Source organism: Salvelinus sp. IW2-2015, linkage group LG23 (genome assembly GCF_002910315.2).
Source record: "Salvelinus sp. IW2-2015 linkage group LG23, ASM291031v2, whole genome shotgun sequence".
NCBI classification, from domain to species: domain Eukaryota; kingdom Metazoa; phylum Chordata; class Actinopteri; order Salmoniformes; family Salmonidae; genus Salvelinus; species Salvelinus sp. IW2-2015.
This window is the reverse complement of record NC_036863.1, coordinates 34,195,273-34,216,533: the sequence shown is the minus strand read 5'-3', so window position 1 is coordinate 34,216,533 and position 21,261 is coordinate 34,195,273. Positions and strand designations below refer to the sequence as shown.

The 21,261-nt window shown below is 42.7% G+C and overlaps 1 protein-coding gene across 4 annotated transcripts; it reads left to right on the top strand.

The window, feature by feature from the left end:
- The first annotated feature begins 1,043 nt into the window (after positions 1–1,043).
- On the top strand, positions 1,044–15,597 carry LOC111950739 (protein phosphatase 1D). Of its 4 annotated transcripts, none has more exons than XM_023968594.2 (7): positions 1,044–1,737; positions 2,344–2,569; positions 7,970–8,094; positions 8,269–8,450; positions 8,550–8,786; positions 9,036–9,108; positions 11,973–12,060. In XM_023968594.2, exons 1-6 carry the CDS (start codon positions 1,224–1,226, stop codon positions 9,087–9,089), a joined length of 1,338 nt encoding a protein of 445 aa, XP_023824362.1. In that variant the 5' UTR covers positions 1,044–1,223; the 3' UTR covers positions 9,090–9,108; positions 11,973–12,060. The 4 variants fall into 4 exon arrangements, with proteins under 4 accessions (XP_023824362.1, XP_023824363.1, XP_023824361.1 ...); XM_023968595.2 differs by having other exon boundaries at positions 11,970–12,057; XM_023968593.2 differs by lacking the exon at positions 9,036–9,108 and having other exon boundaries at positions 1,045–1,737; positions 11,973–15,597.
- The last annotated feature ends 5,664 nt before the right edge of the window (positions 15,598–21,261 follow it).

The window sequence follows — 21,261 nt, the reverse complement described above, 5'->3', positions numbered from 1 at the left end:
TGTAACTCAGTAAAATCTTTGAATTTGTTGATGTTGCGTTTATATTTGTGTTCAATATAAATACGAAATACTCCAGGAAATGACATTGCAGGCTAGCTCAGTGCTGCAGCCTCTCATTAAGTAATTTTATTGAAGGCCGACTGGGGTACTGCAGGCTACCATTAGCAACCAAGTTATCCATATCACTTATTCTGTGTGAGATTTTACAATAATTGGTTCAAGGACATACATCTGGTGTATTAGAAGCAATTATTGGCACCATGATTGTCTTTAAAAAAAAAGTTTACTTTTTCCCATTCACTATAATACTGTTTTTTGCTAACAACGCGGTCGGCCTTGAACTTCCGTGGCTTCAAAGAGAGGGAGAGGTTGTTCTCCCCCGGAGCACACTTTATATGTAAGGCTGTACAATAGTGTAATATGAATGTTCAAGATTTATTATAGGCTGACCGGTTAGCTAATGTGACTCACTTCACAGTGGTTTCAAATTCCTGCAATAAAAGCTATGAAGCTAATATTTCTTTAAACTCTTTGGAATTGTAATATGTGGGTGTACTCAGTAGACTGATACCCCATTTCATGGGTGCACACTATAGATAAGGCTATACAATATAATATGAATGTTCAAAACTCATAATAGACCAACTGTGGAGGGATTCTGCACAGTCAAAGTTCTGCATTAAGAGCTATGATGCTAATATTTGTGTAAACTCTTTAGAATTGGACTCTGCGTGTTTCACTGAGTAAGCTGATAACCCACTTCATGGGTGCACACTCCATAGGGAAGGCTGTACAGTGCATATATGTATGCCCCCAAAGCAATTATGCAGTCTAATAAATCCACAGTGGGATTTGAACTTTACTGTTTATTGTCAAATTAATTCGTTATTGTATTTATTTTTAAGCTATATAAAAACATTCCAACCTGGTTAAACATGATCTAGTCCAAGTATGGCATTATTCCTCTATTTGTATCCGTTTGGATGTTTCAATTGGGGACTTTTATTTTTAAGGCAAACCGCAAATTCTACTATTGTGGCTAGCTTCACACAGGTGGTTCAAATACCTTACGACCAGTCGTCGAAAAATAAACAGAAGCAAGGAAGGAACGGGGAAAAGGTTTTTCGATCAAGATATCACGGCAGATTTTTGCTTCAAACACGGCTTAGCATAACCGGTGGACAAGTATTTATTGTATAGCTTTGCTTGGAGTTTTCATAGCCATGAACGACGCATTAATTTTCCGAGTTAGTGCATTCTCCGAGCAAGGAGGAAGGAGATACATGGAGGATGTTATTGAGTTTAAAGTGGAGTACGAACCGCCTGAACCAGAGCCAGCAGAGGGTGGTCTGAACTCGGTAGAACAACAAGGGGAGTCAAAAGTAGAGAAACAGGAGAATGGTCATACTGAGCAGACCATAATAAGCAATTCCCCCGACAACGTTCAAGAATCGGTGCCTGTTAGTGCAATGTGGACAGAAAACATAACATGCGAGAAGCATGAGGACATTTCCCAGGCAGAAGTTCCAGAAGTGCACACGGTCGTTCGGAAGTCTGTGGCGTTTTTTGGTGTATTTGACGGTCACGGAGGGCGAGAAGCTGCTCATTTTGCGCGAGACAATCTGTGGGGTATTCTGAAAAAGCAAAGGGGGTTTTGGTCAGAAGATCAAGGAGAAGTCTGTGAAGCAATTCGAAAGGGGTTCATTGCCTGCCACCATGATATGTGGAAAGAGCTACGTAAGTGAACTAGTTAGCTCGCCTAGCTTGTGTTTGTAGCTTCTTCGCTGACTGACGCTATCTACCTGCTAGCTAGCCAACAACGCTCAAGTTAGTGTGGTGAAATTATGGCTCCACAATAACTGTGGTTTAGCTAGCTACTGTACAGTGTGTAGCTAGCTAATCCCCTTTTGCTGCTGCTGATGCTACTACCAAATATGATCGCCTCGTCCTCTCTGCTACAATTCTGATATCCATCCCTTTTAATATTAGCTATTAACTGGCAATTTTATGAGCAGGTATTTTCTATGTAACGTTATTGCTCGGGGGTTTGGGAAGACAAAACAAGTTTGGGGGTTTGTGAATACCTAGCACTGCAAGTAGAGCATAAAAGGTCAGCATGTCAACCTTATGTTCCAAAAGCAATGATGAGTTTATCTCATGACAAGCGTGCTCTTGTCCCAACCTCTGACATGTGTCATCCAAATGTCTCCTGATTTCCTCTAATCTGAATACACTTCATATGATGGCCTCATGCCAAATTGTCACATCCACTCATCTGTGTTGCCCGCAAGATGTTTGTTCATAATAATGTTCTCCAATGCTTTCCCCATCTTAATCCTACAGCTGAGTGGCCCAAGACTCTGACCGGCCAGCCCAGTACGGCAGGAACAACGGCCAGTATAGTGCTGATCCGGGGGGATCTGATGTACGTAGCCCATGTGGGGGACTCGGCGGTGGTTGTTGGGGTGAAAGAGCCCGGTGAAAAGAACATCAGGGCCTTGGAAGTCACACAGGACCACAAACCTGAACTTCCCAAAGAGAAGGAGCGCATTGAGAGACTTGGGGGCAGGTGAGTTGGAGAGGACACTACAGTRTCAGTTTTTGTCAGTGCTCAMTGTGTTCCGGAAGTACATGGWGTAGCCAGCCAAATTGTTCTTCAAATTATATATTTTATTGGCTCTGTGGCTGTAAGGAACAGAATGTGTCATTTTGTTATTTGGGTTAACTATCCCTTTAGCGGTTTGGCCTGTCAATTAATCACTGTGGGTGGGGTTATAAGGGAGGGGGCAGGATGTTTGTCATAGTTGGTAGGGTTTTGGACCTGTCAATCACTGTGGGTGGGACTTTGAGGAAAGGCGGTAGATTAATAACCTAGTCAGAAAGGTAATCTAGTCTACTCATTTATTGTAATTTATTTAGGCAATAACTAAATATAGTGTACTCTTTRAATTTAGTTTATTGTTGAAAAAACATAAGAACAAATGTGGTGTTCTGTCAAGTAAACAGATTCCCTGTTGATTAACAATATAGATCATCAAATTTCTGCCCTGCTAGAGCTGCCCCTGTCAACTGTAAGTGTTGTTATTGTGAAGTGGAAATGTCTAGGAGCAATAACGTCTCAGCAGCGAAGTGGTAGGCCACACAAGCTCACAAAATGGGACCACCGAGTGCTCGGTTGCGACACTCCGGACTGGCYCTGTGGTCTAAAGCACTGCATCGCAGTGCTAGAAGTGCCACMAGAGATCCTGGTTCGAGTCCAGGCTCTGTCGCAGCCGTCCGCGACCGGGAGACCCATGGGGCGTCGCACAATTGGGTTAGGGGAGGGTTTGGCCTGCAGGGATGTTCTTGTCCCATCTAGCGACTCCTGTGGCGGGCCGGGCGCAATGCATACTGACACGGTCGGCAGGTGTACGGTGTTTCCTCCTTCCGGGTTAAGCGAGCATTATGTCAAGAAGCAGGCTGGGTTGTGTTTCGAAGGACGCACAGCTCTCGACCTTTGCCTCTCCTGAGTCCGTACGGGACTRGCAGCGACAAGACTGTAATTACCAATTGGATACCACGAAATTGGGGAGACAAATGGGTAAAAATTAAAATAAACCCTCACTAATGAGTTCCAACCTGCCCCTGGAAGCAACGTCGGCACAAGAACTGTTTGTCCGGAGCTTCATGAAATGGGTTTCCATGACCGAGCAGTTGCACACAAGCCTAAGATCACKATGCYCAATACCAAGCGTTGGCTGGAGTGGTGTAAAGCTCGCCGCCATTGGACTCTGGAGTAGTGGAAACACATTCTCTGGAGTGATGAATCACCATCTGACAGTCCGACGGACGGATCTGGGTTTGGCAGATGCCAGGAAAACACTACCTGCCCCAATGCGTAGTGCCAACTAGAGGTCGACCGACTATGATTTGTCAACGCCGATACCGATTTATTGGCGGACCAAAATAGCCGATACCGAMTAATCGGCCAATTAAATMWATTTTATTTTATTTGTAATATTGACAATTACAACAGTACTGAATGAACACTTATTTTAACTTAATATAATACATCAATAAAATAAATGTAGCCTCAAATAAATAATGTAACATGTTCAATTTGGTTTAAATAATGCAAAAACCAAGTGTTGGAGAAGAAAGTAAAAGTGCAATATGTGCCATGTAAGAAAGCTAACGTTTCAGTTCCTTGCTCAGAACATGAGAACATATGAAAGCTGGTGGTTCCTTTTAACATGAGTCTTCCGATGCGCAACCCGCTAACTAGCTAGCCATTTCACATCGGTTAGTATTGCCAGTGTAACAGTATAGCTTCCATCCCTCTCCTCGCCGCTACCTGGGCTCGAACCAGTAAGAAGTTTTAGGTTGTAGTTATTATAGGAATTATAGGACTATTTCTCTCTATACGATTTGTATTTAATATATCTTTGACTATTAGATGTTCTTATAGGCACTTTAGTATTGCCAGTGTAACAGTATAGCTTCCATCCCTCTCCTCGCCGCTACCTGGGCTCGAACCAGAAACACATCGACAACAGCCACCCTCGAAGCAGCGTTACCCATGCAGAGCAAGAGGAACAACTACTCCAAGTCTCAGAGCGAGTGACGTTTGAAACGCTATTAGTGCGCAACCCGCTAACTAGCTAGCCATTTCACATCGGTTACACCAGCCTAATCTCGGGAGTTGATAGGCTTGAATTCATAAACAGCAGAGCTGCTGGCAAAACGCACGAAAGTGCTGTTTGATTGAATGCTTACGAGCCTGCTGGTGCCCACCATCGCTCAGTCAGACTGCTCTATCAAATCATAGACTTAATTATAACATAATAACACACAGAAATACGAGCCTTAGGTCATTAATATGGTCGAATCCGGAAACTATCATCTCGAAAACAAAACAATTATTCTTTCAGTGAAATACGGAACCGTTCCGTATTTTATCTAACGGGTGGCATCCATCAGTCTAAATATTCCTGTTACATTGCACAACCTTCAATGTTATGTCATAATTACGTAAAATTCTGGCAAATTAGTTCGCAATGAGCCAGGCGGCCCAAACTGTTGCATATACCCTGACTCTGCGTGCAATGAACGCAAGAGAAGTGACACAATTTCACCTGGTTAATATTGCCTGCTAACCTGGATTTCTTTTAGCTAAATATGCAGGTTTCAAATATATACTTCTGTGTATTGATTTTAAGAAAGGCATTGATGTTTATGGTTAGGTACATGTTGGAGCAACGGCAGTCCTTTTTCGCGAATGCGCACTGCATCGYTTATATGCAACGCAGGACACGCTAGATAAACTAGTAATATCATCAACCATGTGTAGTTAACTAGTGATTATGATTGATTGTTTTTTTATAAGATAAGTTTAATGCTAGCTAGCAACTTACCTTGGCTTCTTACTGCATTCGCGTAACAGGCGGGCTCCTCGTGAGGCAGGTGGTTAGAGCGTTGGACTAGTTAACCGTAAGGTTGCAAGATTGAATCCCTAATAGCTGACAAGGTAAAAATCTGTCYTTCTGCCCCTGAACAAGGCAGTTAACCCACCGTTCCTAGGCCGTCATTGAAAATAAGAATGTGTTCTTAACTGACTTGCCTAAATAAATAAAGATTAAATAAAAAAATAAAAAATCAGCGTCCAAAATTACKGATTTTCGATTGTTATGAAAACTTGAAATCGGCCATTCCGATTAATCGGTCGACCTCTAGTGCCAACTGTAAKGTTTGGTGGAGGAGGAATAATGGTCAGGTGCTGTTTTTCATGTTTTGGGCTAGGCCKCTTAGTTCCAGTGAAGGGAAATCTTAACGCTACTGCATGCAATGACATTCTAGACGATTATGTGCTTCCAACTTTGTGGCAACCGTTTGGGGAAGGCCCTTTCCTGTTTCAACATGACAATGCCCCTGTGCACAAAGCGAGGTCTATACAGAACCCTGACCTAAACCCTATTTGAACACCTTTGGGATGAATCGGAACGCTGACTGCGAGCAATGCCTTATCGCCCAACATCATCAGTGCCCTACCTCACTAATGCTCTTGTGGCTGAATGTAAGCAATCCCCAACATCTAGTGGAAAGCCTTCCCAGAAGAGTGGAGGCTGTTATTGTGGCAAAGGGGGGACCAACTCCATATAAATGCCCATGATTTTGAATGAGATGTTCGAGGAGGTCATGTAGTGTAAGTATGATTAGCTTTTTGTATTTTGAACCAGAATGAGACTAGCCACTACCTGTTGTTCCTGCAGTGAGGATTCACCATCTTCATTGAATATTTTCATAATTTAGCTGCAGATAATTGCCAAAAAGCAGTAGAAACCTTCCAGTATGCAAATTAGAGGGCCAAATGAATGTCTCTATCACGATTCGGTTCCTGACGTTCACCTAAAAGAGCCATTCAGAAAGAGCGGATAGTTCGAACAGCCCGTCACCATCAGTATGCTACACTGACAAGTCATTTTAGCGGTCCCTGGCAAGTCTCAACATAGGCTTCGAATCCTAGGAAAATACAAACYAGATCTTTGGTTCACTGGTTGCGATACGATGGACATATAACTACGTTTTATGATCTATAAATAGCAAAGGGATAGAGGAGATCGACTTTTCAGTCAGTTCGACGCCTTTAAAAAAAATGCATGTCCAGTGTTTCCCAACTCCAGTCCTCCAATACCCCCAACAGCACACTTTTTTTGTTTGTTGTAGCCCCGGATTCAACTTGTCAACTAATCATCAATGAGTTGAATCAGGTGTGTTTGTCCAGAGCTACAACAAAAATGTGTGCTGTTGGGGGTCCTGGAGGACTGGAGTTGAGAAACACTGAACTAGTCAACACTTACTGTTCGGTCGTCAATCAAAGCACACAGTAAATAGCCTATGCGACCCGACTCTGTGGATGGCTATGTGAAAAAATGTATGTGCCACACAACAATGAAGTGTTTCAACTCATCGTTACCACTTGCATTACGTGTAAATTAACTAACATGAAAATAAGTTTGACTGCAGCCAACCGCAGCGCACATAAATAACACGGGTAACGAGAGGCAGGACAGACGGCAGACCAGCAGTTTCCCTGTCATCACTCACTTTGTGACTGACAGGCGCCTGTTCTATCAATAGATTACTAGAAGATGTACTGTATATCGTTCATTCTAGCGGGAGAAGGCTATACAGACTTTTCTGACTAGGGAATTTAACCTTTTAAAAGTAAAGAAGCCTAGTTTAATTTATGAAGTAGAACAAGTAGCTGGCCGACCAATGAGTCTGTTACCTGCAGGTTTCTTTTGGGGGGGGGTTAGAGATGCAGTATGTTTGTCCTGCGGCGCAACAGTGATTTGATATTCCTCTCAAATGTTGTGCACAAATGTGTTTACATCCCTGTTAGTGAGCGTTTCTCCTTTGCCAAGATAATCCATCCACCTGACAGGGTTGGCAGATCAAGAAGCTGATTAAACAGCATGATCATTACACAGGTGCACCTTGTGCTGGGGACAATAAAAGGCCACTCTAAAAGGTGCAGTTTTMCCACAGATGTCTCAAGTTTTGAGGGAGTGTGCAATTGGCATGCTGTCACCAGGCATAATTTGGCTGAACGTCCAACCGCAGACCAAGTGTAACAACGCCAGCCCAGGACCTCCACATCCGGCTTCTTCACCTGAGGGATCGTCTGAGTGGGGGTGGGGGATGCTGAGGAGTATTTCTGTCTGTAATAAAGKCATTTTGTAGGGGAAAACTAATTATGTGGCTGGGCCTGGCTGCCAAGTGGGTGGTCCTATGCTCTTCAAGGCCTACCCATGGCTGCACCCCTGACCAATCATGTGAAATCCATAGATTAGGACCTGATGAATTAATTTCAATTGGCTGATTTCCTTGTATGAACTGTAATTGTTGTGTGTTGCGTTTTTATATTCTTGTTCAGGATATGATCACATAATAAATCCTCCGTGCCTGTTGTGCTTGTGTCCTTTTTCAGTGTAGTGAAGAAGTCCGGGGTGAACCGTGTGGTGTGGAAGAGGCCCAGACTGACCCACAATGGCCCTGTCAGGAGGAGCACTGTCATAGACCAGATTCCCTTTCTTGCTGTGGCCAGAGCGTTGGGTAAGCACTACACTGTTGGCCTAAACACAAGTTTCCTCTGCCCTCCACTAGATACCTTACCGCTCCATAGCTGCTGCCTTTATGCAAACAGTATGATTTCCAGTAAGCTTGTCATCCAATCATTTCATTTAATATTTGCCCAGTGATGAAGCGTGTGTGGTTTGTTGTTGACAGGGGACCTGTGGAGCTATGACTTCTACAGTGGGGAGTTTGTGGTCTCTCCAGAGCCTGATGTCACTGTAATGACCATTGACCCTAAGAAGCACCGCTACATCATTCTGGGTAGTGATGGCTTGTGGAACATGATGCCAGCTAAGGATGCTGTCGCTATGTGTGAGTGCCACGACCAGATGGTGGTAAGCCAGAGCTTCTTGTTTCCCATTCAGACCCAACCGTCTTGGATGTCTGCCGATGCCCTTCTAACAGGTTGATGGTGTCACTATGTCTGCTCTTAGGGCCCTAAGGGATGGTCCTGTGCCAAACGGTTAGGATGCACGGCCTTGCTGTTCTGGCGCCAGCGCATGCTCCGTGCAGACAACACAACGGTCATAGTGATAACCGTGCAGCACCCTGATGAGCCACCCATGACCATGCACCTACAGGAGCTCTATGTCAATATGGCAGAGGGCCTTGATAAGATCCCCCCCGTTACAACCGCAAACTCTCCCCGCCGTTACGACGGCCCCATTATGGTACGTACCAAGGGTAACTTGGAACAGCACCATCACATTTTAATACTTCCGTCAGGCTTAAATGTAACCAGTGTTTGTTTTATTTGCATTTCATTGAACATTGTACATTGTATTTGAAGCCTTGATTAAAAGCAGAATTGCTAGTGCGACCTGGAACCCCAGTGTCAGTGGGTCTTTCCAGTCGTTTACGGCTGCGTTGTGGAATCTGACCGCTTCTTCACCAAGATGACTTTTTGTTTTTTGGGACAGACAGAGGAGGAGGATGGGGAGGTCTATTTTGATGAAGAACATGGGCATTGGTGACACCTAGAATGGGAGTGAGGTGACTGTCCACTCAGTGAATTGTAAATGAAAGTGTACAAGCGTGTGATTGATAATTGTTCAAATGAAGGCCACTTCATTGACATTTGTTGTCATAAAAAATMTTAAGATTTGAAGGTGTCACATTTCAGATATATACTGATGTAGGGAACTGTAAAAAAAATAATTTAACATTTAGGAGTGTCACTACTCTCAGCTGTTAAATGTTCTGCTAGGCTACGTTGCTTGTGTTCACACCAAGCAGTTGGAGTGTAGCTACCCTCATGGATGCTGTTTTTGAACAGGGAGACAAAGCTGCTGACGATGAGTGGGCCCCGATTTCTGTATTCACAAATGAAGAGGGACTCTGACTTTAACAGACCTGTGCATGTAGTTTGTGTACTGTTGGCCCATTCAAAGAAGCAGCCGTCTAGTGTTTTAGTAAGAGAGGAAAGCTAGAGAGCAGGCAGACGTTTTCTGGAAACGGAGTGGCTGCGGTTCTGGATTTTCTTGAACCCGGTTTGCTGCGGATAAGGATACAGATATTTCTGCGCATGTGCATAATTTWATTTATTTATTTTTTACACTTGCCGCTGCACACTCCCATACCGCTTTCCTGTCCTTTCAGATTTTTTTTGCATAGCTGAGCTCACTCAGCTGCCTGCTCCGCTGCCGCTTGCCCCTCCTAAATCGGCGATGAACGCCTTTGTCTGGTGTAGCCTTCAAAGTTCATGTTGTACACAAAAGACATGGTCGACATATTCAAACTATTGCAAAAGGTTAGGGTATTAAGCATGATCACGATGTTGTGTTCTTTTTTTCCAGAGGGGGAGTTAAGACTACATACAAAACTATTTACATGTTGGCGCACCAGTCGACGCAAAACGAACTCGCCCCTTGTCAGACTCTAGTTACCGGCTTGGCTGCCTAGAACGTTCGTCTGCCCAGAGATGGAACAGCTAGGTAGCCTACTCGTGCGGTTCTTTCAGGATCATTGAGAAAGAAGCGAAAAACTCAGATTGTGTTTAGCCCCAATGCAAAACTGAAGTGGGGACTTACATGAAGCTATCTAGGCAGCATATAAAACACAAGCAAGACACCGACACGTACTGTTAGTCTAATTAGAGATTGAATGTCTCTTCATTGTAAACATTGGCTAAGCAGAAGGCAGAGAGCCATTCTAAGTAGTAGTGTTACTTTTTCCCCCCAGGAACTGTGTCTACGTTATGGCAGCAACTATAGCCTACATCACACAAAACACAGATTTTTGTAGGGACTGCGTCCTGCTTGTGCAACTGCAATATCCGTTACAACAGACAGGGAAGGTTGTAGCCTTCATAATAGGCTATATCTCTTTTGGAATGTTCGTTCAAATCGCTGCAGTTTATTTATTTCAGCTGTTCAGAAATGAGGCATAGACTGGCTAGAACATGGTTCAAAAGAGGGTGAGTAAAGAGAGAAACTGAAGGAATGGGCGTGTGAGCAGCAGCTATGTAGAAAAAGAACGTGTTAAATAACACATGCGCAGAATGTGATCTGGATCCTTAGCTTTGAGAAAGAGGTTTCTGCTGCCACAGCCTTTTCACAGCCATCTTAAGTGGAGCGTGGGCTTATTCAGGGTGAGGGGAGGGACTCTTTGATCTTCTCCTGTTTTCCCTGCAGTGCARTTGTGATGCTGATAATGCAGAATTGAACTAAAAACAACGATTAGACATAGAGACGCTAAAAAGGTAGCCTGTGGTCTGGCTATGGTTTTTCATCTTGATCCAGACCTCTGACTCAGGGTTAGGTGATGGATCTTGGTTAATTGCATATCTGCATTCTCTTATCGTTCTGATTTAAGCTAACAAAATGATGTTGACCAGAACTCCGGGAGAGCTGGAGGATGTCTGTCATTGGCAGTTACGTTCCACATGAAAGCAGCCACCTTGTTTTCTCATTTATGTAGTGCTGAGAGATTAGTGCTTTCTGAGGTCGTTTCGGGTTGGTTTTCAGTCAAGATCATTTAAAAAAACATTAAATGCACTATGCAGTATATGGGTTGAATGCTGTAACAAAACAGAATAAACCCATGAATAAAAATCCCATGATGGGAGTGACTGCCCATTACTGAGTATCACTTATTAACCATTTATTCACTTTAAATTCACTTATTAACCATTTATTCACTTTACTTTACTAAAATATTTCAGTTGTGTATATTACATTTGTTTTATTTGATTACTTTATTTCGTTCCATGTCATCTCATCTCTATAGAGATGCTGTCTGACAAAATCACTATTTTAGTAGTTCTTCAAAATAAATAAGACATACTTTTCTGACTGCTGAATACCAACTATCAATAATTGACTATCAATAATTTCGGTCACATCAGGTTAGAGATGCCTCACAAAGCAACTGCACTCAATCCCTCTCAATCGCACATTATTCTGTCTTTTCTCTTGCTCTCCGTGTCTGCCGCACACTAACCTAACAGGCATATAAGAAACACACCCGACAAGTAGGTGTGCAATGAATTATGGTCATTTGTAGTTAATTACCATTTTTTCCCTATGCGGTAAACTATGTAGAATATTGTCTTCTACATTGCCCTGTTCGGGCTTGATCTGATTTATCTCTAGAGATACTGCACAATGTGCGCATTTAAGCTCACAGAACAAAACTGAGTGAAATTGAATAAAAAATAATTGAACCAATGTCAGTCAATTAGTTGTTTTGAAAACCAGAAAGTAACCAACATTTTGTTTAATCGCTCAGTACTACATTAGTGTTGCAATAACCCTTATTTTCTGGAATCTACTCAGGTGTGCTTTGTTTGCTTCATATCATGACTGATGGAATATGGAATGTTAACCTTTGTTTGTTTATCTGCCCTGTTCCAGCAGAACCCAGAGGTAAACACTGTGTCCTCTGTGGGTGAGCCTCTCCCCCTCCCAGCTCTGGAGTGGAGGAGTAGCCTGTGTGAGGCTGGTCTCTGTCCCCCTTCAGAGCCCCTGGCAGAGGTGGACTCTCAGAGAGTGACCCCAACAGACAGAACCTTGAACGTTTGTGCAATTGAAGGCATAGGGACTCCAGGGTTCTCGGCACCATCCACCCCTCTGGTGAGGAGGCTTCGTAGGCCGCCACACACTCCCCTCTCCCCCAGCATAGCACACCACAGCCTTGGTCGGTCCCCGCACAGTCCCTTGTCTCCCAGGATGCCTCGCCGCAGCCTGGCCCGTTCTTCACGCAGTCCCTTGTCCCCTAGAACGTCTCGCCGCAGACTCGGTGACCGAACCCCTCTGAGGCGAGGTGAAAAGGGACAGAGACGCTCTCCCAATGTTCCTGTCATCCTACCACAGAAACGTAAAGCTGCCTTGTGTGTATGCTGAAACTCATCTTACCACGGACGAACAGACAGACAGATTGACTAGGATGATGACCTTTATCATTCTGCAAAGAGAGATGCATAAGGGCATCTGAACATTGTGTGCTCATGTATCAACAGTATGCCACTGTTCCATTCATAGATTAAGTATACTTTTATAGTGGAGTCTGGTACCATCTAAACATTTTTGTAAAAATGTGATGTTTGTGTATATGCTTACTTTACACCTAAAATGTTTTTATGATCTTTTGTTTATTAACTGTTTTAATGGAAAACATATTTTATCTAGTGTATATTGCTGGTCATATTTCCACCCCCTTTTATGTTTAAAATAATAAATAAATAAAAGTCCCATATTCTGTACCAATAGAGAAATATTATACTAAATTCTTTCCAAACTGTACATTATTTTTTCATACTTTAGTAATATGTGTATTTTAAAAAATCATAATGAATTGACTATCCTGAACTAAACCACAGAGGTAGAATGAATTTGGTGATAAACACCACACCTTGTTTTAACTTACATGCGGAGATCAAGGTGCCTAGTTTCTATCACTGGACAGGGGAAGAGCAGTCAGGAATGCCAAATAAGTGTTTTGAGTCGGGAGAGGTAGATCCATGGTGTTTTCAATTGGGAGAGGGGGATCCATGGTGTTTTGAATCGGTGAGAGGGGGGATCATGGTGTTTTGAATCGGGAGAGGGGGGATCCATGGTGTTTTGAATCGGGAGAGGGGGATCCATGGTGTTTTGAATCGGGAGAGGGGGGATCCATGGTGTTTTGAATCGGGAGAGGGGGGATCCATGGTGTTTTGAATCGGGAGAGGGGGGATCCATGGTGTTTTGAATCGGGAGAGGGGGGGATCCATGGTGTTTTGAATCGGAGAGGGGGGGATCCATGGTGTTTTAATCGGGAGAGAGGGGGGATCCATGGTGTTTTTGAATCGGGAGAGGGGGGATCCATGGTGTTTTCGCAACTACATGTGTTAAATGTAGAATATCCAGAATGTGCTACCTGCTATAATACTTTATATATCCCATAGTTGAATGTTAGTTCAAATAGTTTAATCTTTCCCTGGTTCTCCATGAATAGTTGGCCTTGCATCATTGTTCTCATGTATTGTTTGCAGCTATCCACGGAGGGCACCCACTGCAAGTGTAAACGTGGTGTCAAGTAGTTTCAGTGCTGTGTGATTTACTTTGCAAGTGTTCAAATACCCATATACATAATGTATAGTGGATTTGATCTCATGAAAGTTATGATTGTTGTGTAGTTTAATGCCTCTTGTGTTTCTGAATCCATAAAAGTGTTAATTAAATCTTAAAACCATCAACAAATGACAGCTCATTATGTCACCCCGTTGGGAAGTTGGCCTTGATTGTATGATGAGAAATTTGGAGTTAAAATATTTGGCTCAGGTCAAAATGTGTTTGTTGACAATTACCTTAAACTTCAATCAGTCAAATAGTGCTATGTTTACAAAGCTGAGTTCTCATAACCTGACAAGTGGAATACACCTCAAATACACTACATGGCCAAAAGTATGTGGACACCTGCTTGTCAAACATCTCATTCCAAAATCATGGGCATTAATATGGAGTTGGTCCCCCCCTTTGCTGCTATAACAGCCTCCACTCTTCTGGGAATGCTTTCCACTAGATGTTGGAACATTGGTGCAGGGACTTGCTTCCATTCAGCCACAAGCATTAGTGAGGTCGGGCACTGATGTTAGGCAATTAGGGTGATGAGGTCAGGGCTCTGTGCAGACCAGTCAAGTTCTTCCACACCGATCTCGACAAACCACTTATGTATGGACCTCGCTTTGTGCATGGGGGCATTGTCATGCTGAAACAGGAAGGAGCCTTCCCCAAACTTTTGCCCCAAAGTTGGAAGCACAGAATCGTCTAGACTGTCATTGTATGCTGTAGCGATAAGATTTCCTTTCATTGGAACTAAGTGGCCTAGCCCGAACCATGAGTAACAGCCCCAGACCATTATTGCTCCTCCACCAAATTGACAGTTGGCACTATGCATTGGGACAGGTAGTCTTCTCCTGGCATCCGCAAACCTAGATTCATCTGTCAGACTGCCAGATGGTGAAGCGTGATTCATCACGCATTTCCAGAGTCCAACGGCGGCAAGCTTTACTCCACTCCAGCCGACGCTTGGCATTGCTCATGGTGATCTTAGCCCTGCTCGGCCATGGAAACATATTTCATGAAGCACCCGACTAACAGTTCTTGTGCTGACGTTGCTTCCAGAGGCAGTTTGGAACTCGGTAGTGAGTGTTGCAACCGAGGACAGACGATTTTTACGCGCTTCAGTACTCGGGGGGGGGTCTCATTTTGTGAGCTTGTGTGGCCATCACTTTGTGGCTGAGCCGTTGTTGTCCTCTATGTTTCCACTTCACAATAACAGCACTTACAGTTGACCGGGACAGCTCTAGCAGGGCAGAAATTTGACGAACTGACTTGTTGGAAAGGTGGCATCCTATGACAGTGCCACGTTGAAGGTCACTGAGCCCGTCAGTAAGGCCATTCTACTGCCAATGTTTGTCTATAGAGATTGCAAGGCTGTGTGCTCGATTCTATACACCTGTCTGCAATGGGTGTGGCTGAAATAGCAGAATCCACTAATATGAAAGGCTGTCCACATACTTGTGTATATATATGGTGTATGATGTCATATTTAGTGCACCCATGGCTCACTGGACTTAACAAATCGGATAAATGCACATTTGCAGCACAGATAATTGTTCTTACACCAACCATTGTGGTACCATTGACACTCTGCAGAATAATGTTGATCTTGTACAGGCATAGATTAATAAAATTGTGTGTTATTTTGAAAACAGAAAAATATCTTCCATAGCATTGAAGTGCTTTTGTAAATATGATTTTATTTGTACAGTATATTATGTAAAACCAGGCATTGAGTTTTACATGAATGTGGCATGATCAGCTCTGTTTGTGGTGAAGTGTATAAAGAGATGGCTTTATTTCATAGAAAATATTATTTGCTAGAAATTTCCACTTTACGTCAATTACAGTGATAATCAATGTATGTCTTGATGTCAAACTGCAATACCTGCCTTGAATGTGACTAAATAAGTGTGTTGAATAAATATGTTGTCGTTTCAAATGAATTTATGTTTTTCTTATTGCTAAAAGAAAGAGCAGTCAGAGATGACAGACAGTGCCCTCAACTGGTGTAACCTGGAAAAACCAAAATGAGTGAGATTAAGTATATTCGTCAAGGTAAATCAAGTCAGGCATTAGAATGACTACATGTTACTAATGCACAACCATCAACATCTTATAAAACAATCAAACACATACAGATATCCATGAAGAGTGCCAGGGCCCTCAAAATAGCCATCGCTACCACCATGTTGATAAGTGGATTTGCTCTTGGGTGTTGCACAGTCATAATCTCTCCACTAGATGCCAACAAAGACTGCATTTGCTTCAAAGACTGCATTTGCTTCATTAGCTGGTTAGGAGAGGGACGGCTGCATTTCAAAGGGAGGTGCACAGCACACTAGTTCACATCCACATGTATCGATTCCATTTTTACAAATGCTGTAGGACTTTGTTCTAAAGCTATATCCGTACCCATTGGATGCAGTGATCACAATATAGTGGCTATATCCAGGAAAGCCAAAGTTCCAACAGCTGGGCCTAAAATAGTGTATAAAAGATCATACAAAAGATGTTGCTGTGACTCTTATGTGTATGATGTWAAAAATATTTGTTGGTCTGATGTGATTAATGAGGAGCATCCAGACGCTGCACTTGATTCATTTATGAAATTGCTTCTTCCAATTATTGATAAACATGCACCTGTTAAGAAACTGACTGTTAGAACTCTTAAGGCTCCATGGATTGATGAGGAATTGAAAAACTGTATGGTTGAAAGAGATGAGGCAAAATGAGTGACTGGTAATTCTGGCTGTATATCTGACTGAATTACTTACTGCAAATTGAGAAATAATGTGACTAAACTCAACAAAAAGAAGAAACTTTATGAAGCCAAGATATATGATATAAAGAATGATGGAAAAAGACTTTGGAGTACTTTAAATGAAATTATGGGTAGAAAGACAAATTCAACTCCATCTTTCATTGAATCAGATGGCTTATTAATCACAAAAACATTTGATGTTGCCAATTATTTTAATTATTATTTCATTGGCAAAGTGGGCAAACTTAGGCAGGAAATGACAAACAGTGAGCAATTATATTCATGTGTAAAAAAACAAATAATGAAAGGAAAGCAGTGTAAAGTTAGTGTGGGAGAGGTGGAAAAAATTATTGTTAACGATCAGTAATGACAAACCTCCTGGCATTGACAACTTAGATGGAAAGCTACTGAGGATGGTAGCTGACTCCATAGCCACTCATAACTGTCATATTTTTAATCTGAGCCTAGAGGAAAGTCTTTGTCCTCAGGCCTGGAGGGAAGCCAAAGTAATTCCTCTACCCAAGAGTGGTAAAGCGGCCTTTACTGGTTCTAACAGCAAACCTATAAGCTTGCTGCCAGGTCTTAGCAAACTATTGGAAAAAATGGTGTTTGACCAAATACAATGCTATTTCACTGAAAACAAATTAACAACAGACTTTCAGCATGTGTATAGAGAAGGGCACTCAACATGTACTGCACTGACACAAATGACTGATGATTGGTTGAAAGAAATTGATAATAAGAAGATTGTGGGAGCTGTACTGRTAGATTTCTGTGCAGCCTTTGATATTATTGACCATAACCTGTTGTTGAAAAAACTTAAGTGCTATGGCTTTTCAACCTCTGCCATATTGTGGATTCAGAGCTATCTATCTAATAGAACTCAAAGGGTTTTCTTTAATGGAAGCGTCTCTAATGTAAAGTGTGGTGTACCGCAGGGCAGCTCTCTAGGCCCTTTACTATTTTCTATATTTACCAATGAACTGCCACTGGCATTAAACAAAGCATGTGTGTCCATGTATGCTGATGATATACGCATCAGCAACCACAGATAATGATGTCACTGAAACCCTTAACAAAGAGTTGCAGTKTGTTCTAGAATCGGTGGCCAGTAATAAACTGGTCCTGAACATCTCTTAAACTAGGAGCATTGTATTTGGTACAAATCATTCCTTAAGTGCTAGACCTCAGCTAAATATGGTAATGAATGGTGTGGCTGTTGAACAAATTGAGGAGACTAAATTACTTGGTGTTACCTTAGATTGTAAACTGTCATGGTCAAAACATATTGATTCAGTGGTTTCAAAGATGGGGAGAGGTCTATCCGTAATAAAGAGATYCTCTGCTTTTTTGACACCACACTCCAAAAAGCAAGTTCTGCGGGCTCTATTTTTGTCTAATCTTGATTATTGTCCAGTCGTGTGGTCCAGTGCTGCAAGGAAAGACCTAGTTAAACTGCAGCTGGCCCAGAACAGAGCGGCACGTTTTGCTCTAATTGTAATCAGAGGGCTAATATTAATACTATGCATGCCGGTCTCTCTTGGCTGAGAGTTGAGGAGAGACTGACTGCATCACTTCTTCTTTTTATAAGAAACATTAATGTGTTGAAAATCCCAAATTGTTTGCATAGTAAACTTACACACAGCTCTGACACGCACACTTATCCCACCAGACATGCCACCAGGGGTCTTTTCATAGTCCCCAAATTCAGAACAAATTCAAGAAAACATATAGTATTATATAGAGCCCTTATTGCATGGAACTTCCTTCCATCTCATATTGCTCAAATATACAGCAATCCTGGTTTCAAAAAACAGATATAGCAATACCTCGCGGCACAACGCCTCTCCCCTATTTGACCAGACAGTTTGTTTGTATGCATTGATATGTAGGCTACGTGTGCATTTAAAAAAATGTATGTAGTTCTGTCCTTGAGCTGTTCTTGTCTAATGATGTTCTGTATTATGTCATTATGTTTCATGTTTTTTGTGTACCCCAGGAAGAGTAGCTGCTGCTTTTGCAAAAGCTAAGGGGGATCCTAATAAAATATCAAATACCAAATACATCAAAATAATTTCAGGTGGGTGACAAGGGCAAGTTTGAAGCAGGGCTGGGTTACCCAAAAGCATCGTAGCACTAAGATGATCTTTCATCCATGGAGTGTCAGAGGAATTATGATGATCTTTCATCCATGGAGTGTCAGAGGAATTATGATGATCTTTCATCCATGGAGTGTCAGAGGAATTATGATGATCTTAGTACTACGATGCTTTGGGGAAACCCAGCACAGAGCCGAATATAGTTTGAACCATTTGACATGAAAAAACAAGTTAAGATGCTTGTAATGGAATATGAATTGAATATGAATAAACGGAATTTGACTTCATTCCGTTTATTCCGTTCCAGCCATTACAATGATCATGCCCTCCCATAGCTGCTCCCACCAGCCTCCTCTGGTTTTGAACCAAATGTTTTTCATGCTTATGTTTTTCCCTTTGGGAAAGTGTTGAAAGCTGCACAATCTAAGGGCATGAGTGATTGTGAAATGTTCATGACAGCCACTAAGCAGACACCCTCGTTAATGGCAAGGAAACACTTCTCCCCCACGTCTCTGCTGCAGTYTGTGCCTCTATTTACCCTGAGTGTGTGTGCACATTAACATCTTCACTACGAGGGATCTCTGACTGGCGAGGTGTACGTCTCCACTGGGAAGTACGTGGGAGGATTTGCTGGGCTAATTGAGAACGTGTTGGGATGAGGAGGTGTTGCTGGGAATGACATGTTCAGACATAGAGGTGAGGTGTCAGTAATGGTGTTTTTCCAAACGCCTAAAGGAGGCCAGTGCAAGCACACACAAAAGGAAGAGTAGCCATAGCCTATGTCATCAATTCGCATAGTTTATATAACAGATCAGAAACTCTGTGAGCTTTATTTTTTTCTTAATAATGCTGCATGTTTCAAGGCTGGTTGGCTGAAACACAAAAGGAGTCAAATCTACGGTGTTGGTTTGTGAATGACTGACAGCACAATTTGTCCAATAGTGACACTGTCTAAATGACCAGGATTAGCCAGCATGATTATGGTGGACTACATCTAAATAGGCTTCTGCCTTTTTTTCTTTGCAAACAATTTGGGAACTATTGGGGATTTTCTTCTTGACTGTTTCCCTCTCCTCACCATCCTCTGGAAACTAAGGGCTCCAGTTCAACAGTGTTGTGCCTGTTCCCTGTCTCTTCTCAGTGGGTTTGCATGTTGCCCTTCTGATTCCCAAACCTTGCATAATTTTGTGGTCAGGAAAGACAAGTTAGTAAGTTGTCAGGAAAGGGAAAAGATGGTACAGATTTATTTGTACCATATTTTTGCATGACTTTTCAGGGCCTAATKTAATCACAGAACCACTGTTGTGGTGACTGAGTCCTACTTCCTGCCGCCTGTAGTAATTCAGTAGGGGACACTATAGACAAGAGACTTCAAAAGGCTTTTAAAGCAGAATACCCGCTTTGTTTAGACTTTTGTATTTTCCTGTGCACTTCACAGGTCCTCTGGAACCCGGTGACAGCTTGGCAATGACAAGACCACCCTCTAGACGAAACCACTTCAAGTAACTAGTGACGATACACAGTCCTGCCCCAATTTCAGCACAGGTCTGTCATTTCTTCTTTGATCAGTATAACATTTAATATGAAACAAACACATAAAACAGTGCACAGTTGTCAGGGCCATGAGCTACATCCATCATTCAGACCTCACAGTTATCAGGGCCATGAGCTACATCCATCATTCAGACCTCACAGTTATCAGGGCCATGAGCTACATCCATCATTCAGACCTCACAGTTATCAGGGCCATGAGCTACATCCATCATTTAGACCTCACAGTTATCAGGGCCATGAGCTACATCCATCATTCAGACCTCACAGTTATCAGGGCCATGAGCTACATCCATCATTCAGACCTCACAGTTGTTCAGGGCCATGAGCTACATCCATCATTCAGACCTCACAGTTGTTCAGGCCATGAGCTACATCCATCATTCAGACCTCACAGTTGTCAGGGCCATGAGCTACATCCATCATTCAGACCTCACAGTTGTCAGGGCCATGAGCTACATCCATCATTCAGACCTCACAGTTGTCAGGGCCATGAGCTACATCCATCATTCAGACTCACAGTTATTCAGGGCCATGAGCTACATCCATCATTCAGACCTCACAGTTGTCAGGGCCATGAGCTACATCCATCATTCAGACCTCACAGTTGTCAGGGCCATGAGCTACATCCATCATTCAGACCTCACAGTTGTTAGGGCCATGAGCTACATCCATCATTCAGACCTCACAGTTGGGGGCCCTCCACTGTACTTCTCTGTCCTAGATGTCTCAGCTGCAGTGTTCCTCCAAAGTCCCAACCCATTCCAGCCCTCATCATAGCCAAAGCAACATGACATTGTCATACTATATGTGTCTCCTCAAACAACCGCATAAGAAATGACTGTTTTGAAGGAACCCACATCTGATACTTTATCCCTCTCAAGCATAGCCTTGTCTTCGGAGCAGGCCTTGGAATAACCAGAGACCATGTCATCTCAACACAAGAGTTCGGAAAATAACCTGCTATTTGTGAGCCTCCAGAGGGAATAATCCTTTCCATAAACCAGCTCATAAACTTGCAAATGTCCTCACACAATGTTTTGTATAATCATTTCAAAAGTATGGCTTTTGTTGACCACCTAAAAAGATGCAGACTTGTTCTTCACACATGGATGGAAAACAGATTTTTGCTGTGGGCCAATGTGGCTCTGTTGGGTTTAGACGTTGATTTGTTCAGCTTTGGGCAAAGATT